Raw genomic sequence first — 16,126 nt, forward strand, 5'->3', positions numbered from 1 at the left:
CAAAATTGAAGAATATATCAAACAATTTTTCTTTGAATGCTTTTATTGGAAATGGAAATATTTGGACCTATATAACAGGGATACATGCAAAATGACAATTTACATAAGATTTCCTCTCCATCTCTTTATTTTTTTACAAAATATCAAGTGAAATTTCACTAAAATGAATCCAATGAGAATAAAGTATACACCAAACCTTATAATCGGGTTGAGAAATATCTGAAAATATTGACGTATTCCTTTTTGAGAAACTAAATGAATTGAATTTTTTTCAAAAAAATATTAGGGAGATAGACCAACAATAAAACTAAGAAAAGGAGGGTTTTATCGCAGTTCTTACTATGTAAAATTACAAATACAAAGTAAGGTAGCAAAATTGTTCCGTATTCAGATGTACAAACAATACATACATAGAATTAAAATGGTAATACAATCCTAGGGGATGAAGATGGCTTAGTAGCATGAGCAAAAGGGCACTGCCAAATTCATTTCTCTGTGTTTAAAGTAAGATCTCTTCTTGGACACTCACATTAAGAGTCTTGTTTGGCAGGACAATGCTGTTGATCACTACTACTTCATCCTCGACCGACACGGATTCACCTGATTTCAATATATTGGTTTAGATAATCCACCACAGAAGTTTAATGTTGATAATTTTGTTAAGGTAAGAGCTGTAACAGCTAGGAATATGAGAATAACAAATACATTACCAAGAATTGTGATCCCGAGCTTTGCGTTGTAGTCTCCTACACCCTGAAATCAGTTTGATAGAGTTTAGATATCTGATGTCAAGACTAGGACTAGAGAAAGCAAATGAAATAATGGAGGAATGCTATTCAGCTAGCATGTATTATAGAGTTCAAGAGAAAGGACTAGTACAGCCAATCTTATGAATTCTCATAGAAGATCTTCACATAATACATGGATTACACACTTGGTGTACTAATTTAATATCATGAGTGATGAATAATTTTGATGTGAAAAAGCACTTTCTCCAGATTATTTTACTCTACAGTACTGATGAAATAGTATGACGGCTCTTACATATTCCTAAATTCCAAAGGAGAAAACCAGCTGGCCCTAGGTATCGACAGGACAGACAAACTGACAAATTAAGAATGTCCTCTTGGGGCATATTTGTGGGGAGTCGAGACCAAAACATCTTTTTTCAGCAATATATTTCATATAATTAAGCAAGAATTTAGCCATCTCCGTTACTTACCTGGACTCTTGACCATCTGCCAATTGAAGACTTCCAGCCAACAATTGCATGAATAACAACCGCATTTTCCTGGAAAATGAACCCCGTGTTAAATGCCAGCATATGTCACTGAAGTATTCCATGAGCTGTGATAAAGTGAAGTGGTACCTTGATTTCAACATCATCAAGGATAATACAACTGATGAGCCTGGCCCCAGCTCCAATACGAGCATTAGCAGAAATTGAAACATTAGGACCAATCTGTTCAACATTGTAACAGACACATCAATCTATAGGTGAAGGAAGGAGGTCATAAGTGAGCACATAATCAGGGCAAGCTGCAGTCAGAGGTGTCTGTGGCAATTAATGATGTAAGGAGAAACAACGTAAAAAGAACTTTTTGAGACATGGAATGGAATGAAGCAAGAACCATCAAGAGCTAGCTCTTCAGAATCATAAACGCTAAGCAGAAATCAAATTTGATCTCATTACTTTTAACTGAAATATATTTACAAAGATGCAGCTTTGACAATATAGAAATCACTGCAATATATGACATAATCTTTACCAGGAATCATATTCATTACAAAAAAAAAGACCTCGAGCTACAGTGTTGCAAGCACGTGCTAGTCAATATAGACTTGGCTGGTGAGCCAAGATGTGTACGACATAGAGGGTGTTAATTGTTACAAACAAATATCGTCATGAATAAATAAGAAAACATATCCTAGCTGTTTTTCATATCACAGAAGTTATTGCAGTAAAATAAATAACCATCAATCCCAATTAACCAACCATGAAATTTATAACATAAATATAATAATCATAACAAGTTATTTTGTAGGTGTATCCAAATATTCCTACCTTTGCAGTAGGATGAACTTTAGCAGATGGATGGATATAAACATCACCACTGATGGTTGCAGTCTTTGAGCCATCCCCACTTGCCAAAAGATGTGGTGATGTGGAACTATATTGAGTCAGGTAGAGACCGGAGCATTTCAGAGACATCCTGCAAAAGAAATAAACCCACTCATCACCTCAAATCTTGACATTTGAAATGGAAATGGGAGGATGAGCACTTCATATGTGATTCGCTTACCCTGGTGTTTTAATTTGTTCCCAGAAATCCATGGTTTCATAGGTATATAGCTGCTTCTTCCCAGCAAGAGGGGTCAAAATATCTTGATCCAACCGTACAAAGTCTGTTGGAAGACTCCTGCCAAATAAGCTCATATTAGGAAAGGAAAAGAAGGCACTAGAAATCCTTTTTTCAGGTACACCAGTACTTTAAACTCTTTTTTCCAATTCTAAGTATTATTCAGTAGAAAGAATAACTTTACTGCTCCTGTAAGCATCATAAACCTCATTAATTTATTCTACATAGGGCTGTGGCTTGGAGACCCATAATCCAGCTCTAGTAACTGCAGTCTGCAGCCCCCTACTTGACTACCTTTTCCTGAGAGTGTATCACCTATAGCAGGTGATTTATTCATATGATCCTTCTGCAGAAGAAGCTTCTTTCTGGAGGTCATTATAAGACCAGGTAACATGATTCAAGCCAGAGGTGCACGACCACACAGTTCAAACATTTGTGGCAGTGTCTTGTTGAGCAGACCTCAGGAAGATGCCAAAATTAAATCGATTAAGCTTGGGATAAGTGTGGGCTTCAAAAATCTAAAACTGGTTTCAGTTTTGGTGGACTCCTCAATGACAGTGAAGACAACAAGACGAACACTTTGCACTTTGAATATCATTTACTGGTCAAACAGTGAGCAGTAACCTCATCCATTCCATTAAAGCTCAAAATGACAGGTGTTTGTGGGAACATATGATTGTGTAGTAACATCATCCTAATGAAATGAGTAACCTCGAAAAACAAACTACAAACAAATTAGAATCATTATCCTTCAAAAGATTTAGCAACCAAAAATCTGCTCTTTATGTGTTCTCCTCAACAACTTAAAGAAGATAAGTATTCGCCTATTGCCCTATGAAACTAAAGGTACGAATTATGTCAGCACCTAGAACCTCTGTCCTCAAAAGTGATTATCAGCTGCTAGAGTTATAAAGCTTCACCCGGTTTCACCATTCACCAAACAAAATACTGAAATAAATTACTAATATAGTGAAAGAAGCAACCATGCAACAAGGAGAAAAAAGCAACCATGCAACGAGGAGAAAGAAGCAACCATGCTTGTAAGCAATTGAATAGAAGAATGAAAAATCAGACTAAGCACCTAGATACCATGTTGAGCTGCAACAGTGATATCATAATAAAGGGCAACTGCAAATGAGATAATTACTCTCTGAAGGTAGCACCAAAATGTCTATTATGTAGTTGTATAGGGAAGTTATACCTATTTACTGGCTGAAGAGCTTCAAAGCTGGATACACGCCTTAGATTAGCTGCAAAAGAAGAGAAAATACTTCATAAATCACCCCATATAATACTATTGTTTGAGAATTGAGACCAATCATTGCATGGGTTTTAAGAAACTTGAAAACCACATTGGATTAGGAAGACGTAATATAGTCCCAAGTCAAGCACAACACTGTTCTATTTCAGCAATTGTGCTATATCAGTGTTCAAATCAGCCCAATATGGTTGTAAGGTGAAAATGACACTAGAACAATGAGATCAAAGGACGAGATGGACCAAAAATCTCATTTCTTTTAATATGAAAACACACTAACCTCTGTCTTTCCTCTGAGTGGATACTCCTTGAATAGCATTGAAGATATCTGGTGTAAATACGTACACACCACAGTTGATGCGGTCACTCACCTGCATCCCAGTCATATTTAGGCAAGTATCCATGGGTATAAACCTACACATTTCTTAGTTTGTGCAAGTAAAATCCAAGAGCAAGTAAATATCTGGACGTACAAAAGTTTCAGGTTTCTCAGTGTAATGCAACAGTTCATTGGTAACGGGGTCGGCGACCAGTTCTCCAAATTCACTGGCTGTCTCAGCAGACACCTACACATGGAAACTCCAATAGACTTTCAACATGAAGTAATCACATAATAGATGCTAATAAACTATAAAATAGCCAATAGCATGTGTCTTAGACAAACAGTTCGAGGGTACTTTCATCTACCTTGCTGACAAGAATGGTTCCCATTCCACCATATCTTCTATGAGCCTCTGCAAATTTGGAGCAAACAGAAGGTAAAACTTGGAAAAGTCAAAAATACAAACTACTGCAATGCTCTTTATTTCAGAGAAGTTGATCAAGAGAGGAGACGATAGAAAGTTAAGAAGTGGGAGTGAAGTATAAAGAGGGAAAGAAAGAACTATCTACCGAGCATCTCAGGCAAAGGAAAACTGCAGCAAACGTCGCAGTTCAGCAAAAATATATGTGACTGCCAGGGGAGACAAAACAACCATGTTAATAGAGATCACTAAGTATGATGAGGCAGTAGCCCCACTTATATTTTCAGATTTTTCAGATCATATTTGATCAATTCTTATGTTCCCATTAACTAACTCTGTAGTTATATTTCCCAGCAATTTATACATGATCATCACAAAAATATAATCAAGAAGAGTGAAGATCCCAACCGGGCTGTCTTCCATGAGCAGATCCCTAAAGTTGTAAAGACCTCCAGCTGAACCATGTGGTTTGTCCTCCTTCAGGTATCTATTAACAATAAATTCAATATGCACATGAATGAGCTCCAATATTAAGAAGTTCATAAAACTCACTGCACTGATAAGCAGGATAGTAATATAACCTGACAGGAATTCTTAGTTCATTCGAGATTGAAGACACATATATAGCAAATTCACGCTCCTCATAGAAGCCAACGAGGTAGATCTGCGCTAGGTTCGGAATCTGAAAGCCCATATGTACAGAAAGGCATTAGTTTAATGCATAAAAACTCACACTTTGAACACCCCATCCATCAACGAGTACAAGAAAACTTAGAACATCAAATCTATATAACCATATTTAGCATTAGTACAAAGAAAGCATTACCTTTTTACAGGCAGAGATCGGATGATGAACCATTGGTTGTCCTGCTAATGGAAAAAGTGGCTTTGGGATATTCAATGACAATGGGCGGAAACGTGTACCTGTCAAGGAATCAAGAACACAGGGCACAAGATTTGAACTTTATTTAAATTGAATTGAAATTAATCAAGGGTTTCTTTTATTCCCAAATTCCAAACAGTGATAAAGAACTTGGATGGTGAAGTTCTAAAACTTGAATCAAAAAATGCATACCTTTGGTTGGTCCACCGACCATGATCACAGCCACAACTTTCTCCTCAGAACTTCCCATTTCTATCAAAAGCAGAGCTCAGATCTCAAAAGAAAAAAAGGATAAAACGTTCCGCCCAAATCAACAGCCCCAATTCTTTTAACTCTACAATGAACACAATTTGGGAAATAATCTCAAAAGGGGCAACTCAATAATTACAATACAGAAACCTGAAAGTGACAGTGCTGACAGAAGATGAAGCAGAAAAAGAGGTGGACGAGAATGTTGGGGGAGAAAGAGATATGAATACTGTAAATAAAAATTGAGATGAATACAGAAGATCCAGTGAGAAAGAAAGGACAGAAGAAAATTGGTTGATTTTTTTTTGATATTATAATGAGGCAAATATAAATAAATACTAGGTAGCAAATTTCGACATTTCTTTTGTTTTTATTTAATCGGCTTTCATCACTCTACAGTACAGAAATATTTGTATTTATTATGTTTGTCATTATAAAGTTGTCTAATTTAAGGTATATGAATTATGATCTTTTATTTTTCGAACAGAGGAAGTTCATATATTTGAGATAAATGGAACTTGGAAAGCATATTCTAATATTCTCTTGAAAATATTTTTACTAAAGCAAGAAGATTTTTTTTTTTCCAATAAGAAATTTCAACCACAGAGATTTTCTTGTGTTCGTAAAGTTCCACATGAATTCTCCTTATTTTCTTTTTTCCTCTTCCACAATGCAAAAAATATTTTTTATGGAAAAAAAATTATATTTTCCGTTACACCCTCATAAAATTATTTTCGTCTTTCGATATCTATTTTTTTCTTTGTCATCGTACTCTTTAAAGTGCCGTACCTAACTTGGTTTCATTGGGAATACCAGATCAAGAAGAAAGAGATGTAGCACTGTACTAGTAATCATCCGAAATAATGATGGGACAAAATAGTAAGATAATGAATTGGAAAATGAAAAGCAAAAGGGGGAAAAAGTGACTAATACTTTCATAATCATCACTTAGGAATGGAAAAATGTAAATATTAAATGCAACCATGTAAGTTAGCTTGCATATAATTTCAATCATTTTTAGTGGTTTAACCCTCTTCATATTTTACTAACCCAAAATAGCAACTCACCAAATGTTAAGATTAGTCCATATCATTAAGTCACTTTTCTAACTTCTCATTGGTGCTTTTGTTTATCCATCCCATGCTATTTCCCCTTTGTGGAAATTGCATAAGATGAATTTATGTAGTTAATATAGCTTGCTAAACCTTTCTCTTATGAAATTTTGCATGTAACGTGCAATTAGTGAATATGATGAATCCAAGATTGACACTTTGCTCATAAAGATGAAATAAACAGAAGACCGCAATATCAGTAGAAAAAAAAATGTAGTCCACATTTTGTCCCTTCAAACAGATTATTAGACTTGATAATAACAACCGAGGCCAGTTCTACATCAGATCCAAGTTTCATCTCTGCTTCTTCATCATTCACATAATCCTTGACCACTTGAAAGTTTCACAGCTTTGAAGGAGACTTGTAAAAAGCCCATGGTTCGTCCGGAGTCACATACTGAGTCACCTGTTTAATGTTTAGGTAGTTCTCGAGACTCCTGCGAGAAAGAAGAAAGAGCAATATATCACTAATCAGCTGTACAGCTTGCCAGATTCTCCATCTAAATACTCTTCCAAGTGTGGTAATACAACCACAGGTTTTCCCGTTATACTCGGTTGCTTTTACACAACATAGCTAATTCAAGAAAGAGAACTTTTGGTAGCAGAAAGAAACAAGATGGCTGAAGGGAAAGTGAGGTAATTGCTAAGTCACTAAGATGATATTCAACATGGAACTAAAATCAACCAATGAGTGCTTACCATTCCCCAAGCTCACGTCCAAAACCACTACGCTTCTTACCCCCCCATGGTGGTTGCCAAAAGCATGGCTGCGAGCAGTTGATCCAGACAATCCCCGACTGAAAAGCCTGCAAAGTCCAATTACTAAGAGGTCATCCCTGGCTTTGCAAGAAGCAGTGCCTTTGGGTATGGATAAAAGATGTTTTTCGCAATTGAGGAACTACTCTCACCTTTGTGAAACGTTCACATCTTTCAAGATCTTTTGACAAAATAGCAGCACCCAAACCAAACCTAACAAAGAAAAAAGCGTAAATTAGAAAAAGGAATGTTTGTGAAATAATAGAATCGTGTATCTTAAGTCTAGCCAACTCACTTGGTATCATTTGCTAGTTCAATGGCTTCCTCTTCAATTTTAAATGTTTTGACACAAAGAACAGGTCCAAATACCTCCTCTTTCCAGATCTCCATGGACGTATCAACATCAGTTATGATTGTTGGTTGAATGTAATATCCTTTCTTTAAGTGCTGAAATCCAGTGAAGAATCGAGTCATGTTCCAACATACTGATAAATACAGCACCTGCATACTTTCACCCAGAAGTGTTCCTTACCTCAGGTCGGTCACCACCATAAAGAATGGTTGCACCTTCATCTTTGGCTGTAGAGATGAACTTCAAGATCTTCTCATACTGAAAGGTAAAACAAACAAGTCAACATATAAGAATATTTCATAAGTCTGCTTAGACAAAAAAAGAAACCCAGCAGATAAACATTATTTTTGACAAAGAACCCAGCAGATGAACATGATAACAAGAAAAGAAACAAACTAGACACAAATTGAAAGCCAATATCCATATCATTTTTAAATGTTGTTGCTTTGCCCAGTGATAAGAAAGTTCCAGTATCTTCAAAGAATTCTAAACTGATGTGAATTATGATCATTTCTTATTCTATTCTGGAGCTTTTCACAACTACACAGACCTTCCATGTCGATTGTACTATAATTTCTCCTCAACTTCCTTTTAAGATTTAAGTCAACCTCCTATTTACATTAAGGTGTTGTTAAAGAAACTCCCCTTCTCTTGGCAGATGTTTAATTGACAATATTTTGGACAACAAGACCAATTAACTCTTTCAAATACATAATCAATATCTCTTTATTTTAGCAAAAAACATGAATCCTCTGTATTTTCATTCTTCCATCAAAGATTAAGTTCTAATAATTCTGAAAGAAATGATTTCTCACATCAATAGTTCTTTAACAATAACATTGACTAACTAGGGTAAGCAGATGAATATTATACAGCATTGACCACCATTAATATAGGCGGTACTCAATTACTTTCTAATGTTAAGTTTTACCATGAACTTTATATGGGATGAACACCAAACGTCTAAATGTCTAACCCAAAGTTGTGCAATTATGAACAGAAGTAATCAGATTTATTAGGTATGAATAGGATAAGTTACAAGGGTGTGAATAGAACTTCAAATTAACAATATTAACTATAGAAGTTCAAAGAGGAAGCATTAGTAATTTCTCAGACAGAAGTCCCTTGCATCTTGATAAATTAGAGGTGACGTTAACAAGACAAACTAGAGGTGACATTAAACAAGGAGAACACTTTATGTTCTCGCAACATTTAAATATGATCACTGAATCAAGGAGTAGCAAACATCAAAGTTTCAGCCAGAAGATTTGTCTCACCAGTACAAGTATAATCTTAAAGAAGTTGTTTATTTTTCATGAGAGATATGTTTCTTAAATATTTCTTGGCCTTGTGAAACTATGTACAAACCAACCCATTTGAACGGCTATTTTTGCAAGATCATCAATGCTGACTGGTTATTTTTTCTCTTCTGCAGCACAACTAGTGATATTACACCAGAAAAAAGACCATTGGATAGCTTTTGGCAATTTTCAAACTGCAAAAAGTCTAAACAGACCGTTGTGACTTTAAGTTCCATATCCCAAAACTTATCCTGTTGACTATATCTCATCCAATGAGATGGCACTTCCGCACATAAATCACTTTAAGCAGGGAACAACATAAATTTTACACTACAGTTGCATCTATTTAAGGCACCACACAACATTGTCTTCAAGCACTTTATAATACAGTTAAAGCAGAACATCTTCTACTAGTTTATTGCAAAAATGTCTTTACCTGTCCACGACTAATGACAGGACCAAGCTTGCAGTCTTCTTCCAAGGGATCTGAGATTTTGATGTTTTTTGTCCACTCAAGAAGCCTGGCCAAAAATTGTGGAGCAATTGTTTCCTGCAAATTCATAATTTGTTTTCACAAAGAGCTCTAGTGTTTGACGATACTAGAAAGGGAGATAGCATCAAAGAATACATCAAAGGGACTCCGTAATAGTATTGTTTTCAGTGTTATATAAGGTGGCAACAACAAGAACATAGCCCAAGCAAATCAAAGTAGTAATAAAACGAAAAAACAGGTGGCAGGGAGAAACATGACAACGAATAGCAAAACAGTAACAACTATATGGAAGGATATTATAATAAGGTGGCATTTTAAAAAACAAAGAAAAACTAGGAGTCTCACCCTCTCTGAGAGTAGATCGTCCTACTTCTTCTTTTTTTATGACAGGGGAAAATCCGCAGCCGCTATCCTTTGGGTGCACACAGGGTAAAAACCCCGCTCCTATGCAATAGCTCGCAAGACAATGCCTTTTGTTTTTTTATAAGGAAATTGAACTGAGCAGAAAAGACCTTGCCTTTTGTTTACTTTCTTTTTTATTTTTTTCCTCAGAAACTTTTGAATTCTTACATTTATCTGTTACAGAGCCCTTGGTTTTCAGTTAAGATAAATTAAATTTTCAAAGGTCAAACTAATTGATGTCCAATAGGGACTAAATTTCACAATCTAATCTTGTAGCATAAGAAAAAGGAAGCAGGGTCTTTTATCCTACTATTAGATAAAGTATTGTCTGGTTTGTCTGGTCTATCAAGGTATAGTACTAGATGCACATTCTGCTGAGTCAACCATTAGAAATTAGGCCCCTTTCTGTTTCAACTTTCACAAACTGATATTATGTTTGACTCAGGTACCATCAGTGAACTACCAAATTAAGGAGCAATCAAGTTTCACATAATCTTAAACCTGAAGAAACTTCATTATGAACAACCAGAGAAAAACAGAGTGACCTTGATATAGTGTTACGAGAAAAACTAATTATTTGCTATTTAAGATACACACACACCCACAATCGTCTTGTATTCTCAAGGAATTGCTAGTTGCCAATAGTATATACAGTATTTTCTAGATAGTGGTAAACAGTGGTGTCAGAGAACCATGATAACCATAAAACTGAAAACTAACTAAATACATGGGCCTTCCCCGATATTTAAGCTAGTACCTGTATTATAAGACGTGAAGTTGCACTGCAAATTTGACCATTTGTCCAAAAGCAGCCAAAAAGAGTCCACTCCACAGCTGTGTAGACAATGAGGACACTTAAGCTCAAGAGCTATATTAATTTCGTAAATGCAGCGCAAAGGTGACTATGAAATGTATGAGGGCATAGAAAGTAGTATTAAGACTCGTATTCCCAACAGTTTAGGCAATTATTACGCATTTGCTCATAACTCGGAGGTTAGAGCATTGATCTGTAATGTGCTAGTCACCTGTTAAATTTCAATAGCTGGATTTTCCCTGTTCTTTCTTTTCCTTCTTTTTTATATTGATAATGCTCCTCCAAAATAGAAGGATGTTGAAATGATGAAGTTCCTCCTTTTCCAAAATTATCAGTTCTGCTAAGTATGTGATAGGAAATTCCAGATATGTCGGGTACAGAAATATACATTAGAAGGGAGTTGTCAAATAGGACTAAAAGAGCAAACCTGTATCAAGGTTATGAATGTCATCAAACACAACTATTGGACTTTTTCCACCAAGCTCAAGAGTAACTGGCTGCAAATGACATAAAGAGGCTTAGTGAGCTGAATCCACCAGCATATCGGTTTTGCCAATAGGAACCTAAATCATTATTTAGATGTGCACGTACTTTAACAAGTTGAGCTGCAGCGGTCATGATCTTGACCCCTGTTGGGCCACTTCCTGTAAATGCAATCTGCTCTCCCCAAAGAAGTAAAAATGCATTCATCACATGAACTTAACATAGTATTAAATTTAGGCAAGCACAGATACACCTAAAAGAAACAAAGCAAACCTTATCAACATCAGGATGTGATACCAAAGGAGAACCAGCTTCATGTCCTAATCCCGTTAGTATGCTAAGGGCACCAGGAGGAAGACCCACCTCTCTACAGATTTCACCCAACTCCAAAGAGGTACTGAAGTTGCAAAAAAAAAAAAAAGATGTAAATAATATGGACCACTAATAAGGATAATGAAGAAAACCGTCTAAGAACTCACATAGATGCTAGTTCTGATGGCTTGAGTATTGCTGCACAACCAGCTGCTAGGGCAGGAGCGACTTTCCATGTGGTCATCAAAAGAGGATAATTCCTTCATTATGAAACAAAAGCTCATAAGTCAATCATCTAAATCTTTTCTCTCAATCGAAACACGAAAAATCCAATGAAATTCACAATGCTCCAATAGATTGATTTCCACTCTCCCTAACTCATAACCAAAAAAAGCTAATCTTTTTAGGGATCTTTGAAACGGCAAATGCAGCGGTTTGTCCACTAATCAGAGTGAATGGTAAAATAAGGAAAGAGAAAAAAAAAGAATCTCTTGAAAACTATCCCCCACCCCCAGTTTGTCAACGCCCCTTTTGACTTCCACAAGTATTCCTGATTGCCTTGAAGATGCAATTCATTTGAGGCCAACAAACAAAGAAATATTCAGGAGAACTCTACAATTTCCTACATCCCCTCGAGTCTCTCCTACTTTTTCATCTAATTTCTCTAAACTTTTTTGAAGGCTTCTAAAGAACTTAGATTCATAGAATTCATCTCAATGACATTTCACCTTTTTCAGAACTTGAAATGTGTATGTTGTCACTATCCAATAAATAAAATTCTCACAAGTCCACTTGATTATCATTCCCGATGCTCGTGTTAGGATGGCATCCAACTTTGTAATTAAAGACACCGCTGAACTAGTTGATAACTAGTTTAATGAACTACAAGTGCAAACTGTTTTCATTTCTCTAATTTTTGGTTGTTCAGGAGGCTATCTCAATTAATCATAAAGCTCAAAGTTTAGCTCATTCGAACAGTCTCTTCATTTTTCTTAATAGCTCATAACCAGATAGAGCGGCCACATATAAAGTAAATGTATGTAATGCAGAAGTTGGTCGCCTAAAATAATATCATCTTGGTTTGAAAAGAGAAGAATGCCATATTTCAAAGTGGGTTGAAAGAGATAAGAAGAGCATAAATCATTAACATTAAGTGGTGTACCATGGAGTAATCAACCCCACAACACCAAGAGGTTCTCTTAAAACATGGGTCTTGAATGAATCCAAATGAAGTTTAACTTCAGTCTGCTTTTTTGAATCCAAAGCTTCAGCTAGATCTGCATAGTACTCAAAACACGCTACGACATCATCCTGGAAGATAAGAAAGAGCACATAAGTAGAATGAAGTCTTTGCAATAAATTATCCTATGTTTATCCTATTAAGCAAGAACTTACTATATCCGAGGCAGCCTCGAACCAGGGTTTTCCATTATCGATAGTCTCAAGTGTAGCCAGTTCAGGCTTTTTCTCCAGTACCTACAGTAAATGTAAACAACAGCAACTGAATCAATAAAGCATAAACAAATAATCATGAATAGTAAAAATATCACTATCGGCCTGACACTCAAACACCAAGAATCAAGGTAAATGCTATATACACACAGAACTGTTAGTACACTACAACATAATCCAATCAAACTGGATCTGCTATCTAGCCATGATATTCAGAGTCAAAGGTGAAAGCTAGCGAAAAACTGGCATTATCATAATGCAGTTCAGTTTAGTAGAGAAGCAGTGTAATTATTTTTCTTGAGTATAGTAAATAGAAGAGAAATAATTTATTATTATTCAAACAGAATAATCTTTGCAGGTGCTACTCAATTAGATGTAAATTGCTGATGTTAGCTGAACGACACAATTTGAGGGATTTCTTTTTTTTTTCTTTTTTTTTTGGGGGGGGAGGGGGAATCAAGTACAGCTTGAGCAATCTTGATGTAACTGTAGGGCTATCTACAAAAATCATGTTAACCGATCTCATGAGATGACACTATAGTATAGTCTTGGAAGATGTGAAATTAACACTTCCTTAGGTTAATAAGCAATCAAGAAAATGCAAGTCAACAAACGATAAAATTCTCAGATGAGAAATTCCACCCAAGCATCCGTAAGTTACCAAACCTGAAAGTCAAACCTAGGTGGTCCACCTAATAACGATATGGAAAAATAACCAAACTGAACACACCAACCTTAGCAGCAATAGCACGAAGATATTTGGCACGCTGTGCTCCAGTAGTAGAACCCCAGTCATCTCGACGAAGCGCACTCCGTGCAGCTTTGACGGCCATATCTACATCCTCCTCTGTAGCTGCGGGAATATACCCTGAAAAAATCCAAGAAGATAAAAAAAATTTACAACCGGATCAAACAAGAACTCATTAATTTGCAACATAATTGCTCAAATCTTGCGGAAAATATAATTTGAAGGTTATTCTAGAACATATTCCAGTTGCAACCATAAAACACACACAAATCTTCACAATTTCTAACATCATTTCAAAAGTTGTCCACTAAATTGCAAGAGATCTTTGAAATTAAACCTATGAAATTTCAAATACCGATAATTTCTTCATTGGCCGGATTGATGATGGGTAATCGGTTCTTCTTGAGGGGTTCTCTCCATTCACCGTCGATGAACAACTGCCGACAAGGGATCCGTATATTAGGAATCGCCATGGCTCTACACTTGATCACTTCACTTTCAGTATTTTGTCAAAGTGTTACTGATATCAGTCGAAAAAATGTAGTGCTCATTCCTACTTTATAGCCAAAGAATTTGATAACACCGTCATATAATCCGACCACTCGCTTGCATCCACACGCGCATGTACACTCGAGAAAAAACTATTCAAAATCGACTAAAGAAATGTAACATATACAAAAATTATCATATACGTACGTAAATGATAATTAAAGTATAATAAACGATGAATAATAATAGAAATTAAAGGACAGGTAACTATCAAACCAATATTATAACTATTACATACTATTATTCTATTTTTGTTATAAATTCATTGAATGAGTTGATAGTCCATAAGGTTGGTACATGAACAACCATTCATATTCACTAGGTTACATGGACCTTTTTGGATAAGAATGTATCTATTTATTATGATACTTAATATGGTGACATTTGGAGTGATTTCTCGCTCTATAAATAGGATTGTTCATTCACTATTGTAATATAAATATATGAAAGTTATATACACTTGAATAAGAAGAAAGTCTTCTTCCATCTTACTTCTCTTATTTTCGTCTCTTTATATTTATATTGTCATGAGCTTGATTTTATAACAATTTTTATATATATTCTTTTTGAGCTTATATCTAAGATTATATTTTTAGTAAATTGAAATTGTTATCTTATAAATATTTAATCAGATAATTTCCAAGTGAGATAATCTTTAACTTGTCCATATGAAAACGTGTTATGGTAAGTCTAAGTAGTATTTGGGCAATAATAGTCGGTCTCGGTTATAATGTGTCGCCCTTTTATATTGGAACCCTCCAACAACTATATTCTTTACAAAATTAGTAAAACATGTGTTTTATTGTAACTTTGCGGAGTTATTTTTTTTACCGTATAAATTTTAATCGAGGGTGTTTGACAATAGTATTTTATATATTTTTAATAAATTATTTTTAGATAAAGTCTTATTGTTTGGTTAAAAAAACTTTTTAGATATACTCTATGGGAACTTTCTTATCTCAATTTATGTGACATATTTTAAATTTTTAAAATTTTAGATAAGTTTTTTTTATCATAAATTTTTTTAAATAATTTAAATTGTCAATTATGGTAATTTGTAGTACTTTTTTATGTAGTTCAAAAATTTAGAAATTTATTTAAAAAATTAAAGATTTTATAAAAAAATTCTTAGTCAAACTTAAACTCTCAAAAATAAAATGTGTCATATAAATTGAAAAAATATAGAATATTATTTTTTATTTAATTTTAAATAATACAAATAGAACTTGAGAAATTATTGAAATTTAAAGTTATTAATTACTGTAATTTATAATATATTTTATGCAATTTTATTGAAACAAAATATATTATTTTATTTTTCAATTTATGCAGTACATATTTAAATATTTTAAATTACTACTTGTTATAATTTGTAGTACCTCTTATATAATTTTTACATAATTAATTACTTTTCATGTATCAATTTATAGGACACCGTGGAAATGAGAACAAAAATCATAAAGTAGACGTAAAAGTAAAATTACCCAATAAATTACCAACTTGCCCTTGTTTAGGAAGCAAGCATGTTGATGAATCGCTCGCATTTAAATTAATAAATATAATTGTTATGATTTTTTTTCGTTCTTGATTATTATATTTCTTGATGCAAAATTTTATTGTCTACACACATTAATACAATCATAAGTATTTTAAGTTGTTAATTTATGAATTCTAGAAGTTTTAATGTTATTTTCAAATAATATAGTTTACTTCTTCTACTCAAGTTAGTGAACCAAATTTTTTATATGATTTAAAAATATTTTTTATTGTTAATTATTGTGACTTGTAGTATTTCTTACATAATTTTATCAATACATATTATTACACCTATTCAAATTCATTGGACAATGATAAAATTT

General features: G+C 34.4%; 2 protein-coding genes across 2 annotated transcripts; both read right to left on the bottom strand.

The window, feature by feature from the left end:
* Positions 1-302: 302 nt before the first annotated feature.
* Positions 303-6,117, bottom strand: LOC101258640 (uncharacterized). The gene is made up of 15 exons (XM_004236101.5): positions 5,437-6,117; positions 5,188-5,285; positions 4,943-5,043; positions 4,770-4,848; positions 4,510-4,570; positions 4,306-4,352; positions 4,092-4,184; positions 3,899-3,989; positions 3,562-3,610; positions 2,304-2,420; positions 2,066-2,213; positions 1,370-1,462; positions 1,223-1,291; positions 711-753; positions 303-600 (listed from the first exon to the last, which is right to left on the bottom strand). The coding sequence occupies exons 1-15, from the start codon at positions 5,492-5,494 to the stop codon at positions 500-502; spliced, it is 1,248 nt and encodes a 415-aa protein (XP_004236149.1). The 5' UTR covers positions 5,495-6,117; the 3' UTR covers positions 303-499.
* Positions 6,118-6,740: 623 nt separating this feature from the next.
* Positions 6,741-14,260, bottom strand: amadh2 (aminoaldehyde dehydrogenase 2). The gene is made up of 15 exons (NM_001247306.2): positions 14,074-14,260; positions 13,705-13,838; positions 12,914-12,994; positions 12,681-12,829; positions 11,686-11,778; positions 11,480-11,603; positions 11,315-11,380; positions 11,151-11,220; positions 10,667-10,743; positions 9,451-9,564; positions 7,894-7,971; positions 7,657-7,808; positions 7,514-7,574; positions 7,305-7,411; positions 6,741-7,042 (listed from the first exon to the last, which is right to left on the bottom strand). The coding sequence occupies exons 1-15, from the start codon at positions 14,189-14,191 to the stop codon at positions 6,949-6,951; spliced, it is 1,518 nt and encodes a 505-aa protein (NP_001234235.2). The 5' UTR covers positions 14,192-14,260; the 3' UTR covers positions 6,741-6,948.
* Between the last annotated feature and the right edge of the window lie 1,866 nt (positions 14,261-16,126).

Source organism: Solanum lycopersicum, chromosome 3 (genome assembly GCF_036512215.1).
Source record: "Solanum lycopersicum chromosome 3, SLM_r2.1".
NCBI classification, from domain to species: domain Eukaryota; kingdom Viridiplantae; phylum Streptophyta; class Magnoliopsida; order Solanales; family Solanaceae; genus Solanum; species Solanum lycopersicum.

Coding starts and splice junctions, on each gene's coding strand:
- amadh2 (NM_001247306.2), bottom strand. CDS start 14,191: ATGGCGATTCCTAATATACGGATCCCTTGTCGGCAGTTGTTCATCGAC. Junction 12,830..12,913: donor TCGAGGCTGCCTCGGATATA/GTAAGTTCTTGC, acceptor CTTATCTTCCAG/GATGATGTCGTAGCGTGTTT. Junction 11,779..12,680: donor GTGGGGTTGATTACTCCATG/GTACACCACTTA, acceptor TTCATAATGAAG/GAATTATCCTCTTTTGATGA.
- LOC101258640 (XM_004236101.5), bottom strand. CDS start 5,494: ATGGGAAGTTCTGAGGAGAAAGTTGTGGCTGTGATCATGGTCGGTGGA. Junction 4,185..4,305: donor GAACCATTCTTGTCAGCAAG/GTAGATGAAAGT, acceptor TTCCATGTGTAG/GTGTCTGCTGAGACAGCCAG. Junction 3,990..4,091: donor CTGAGAAACCTGAAACTTTT/GTACGTCCAGAT, acceptor ACTGGGATGCAG/GTGAGTGACCGCATCAACTG.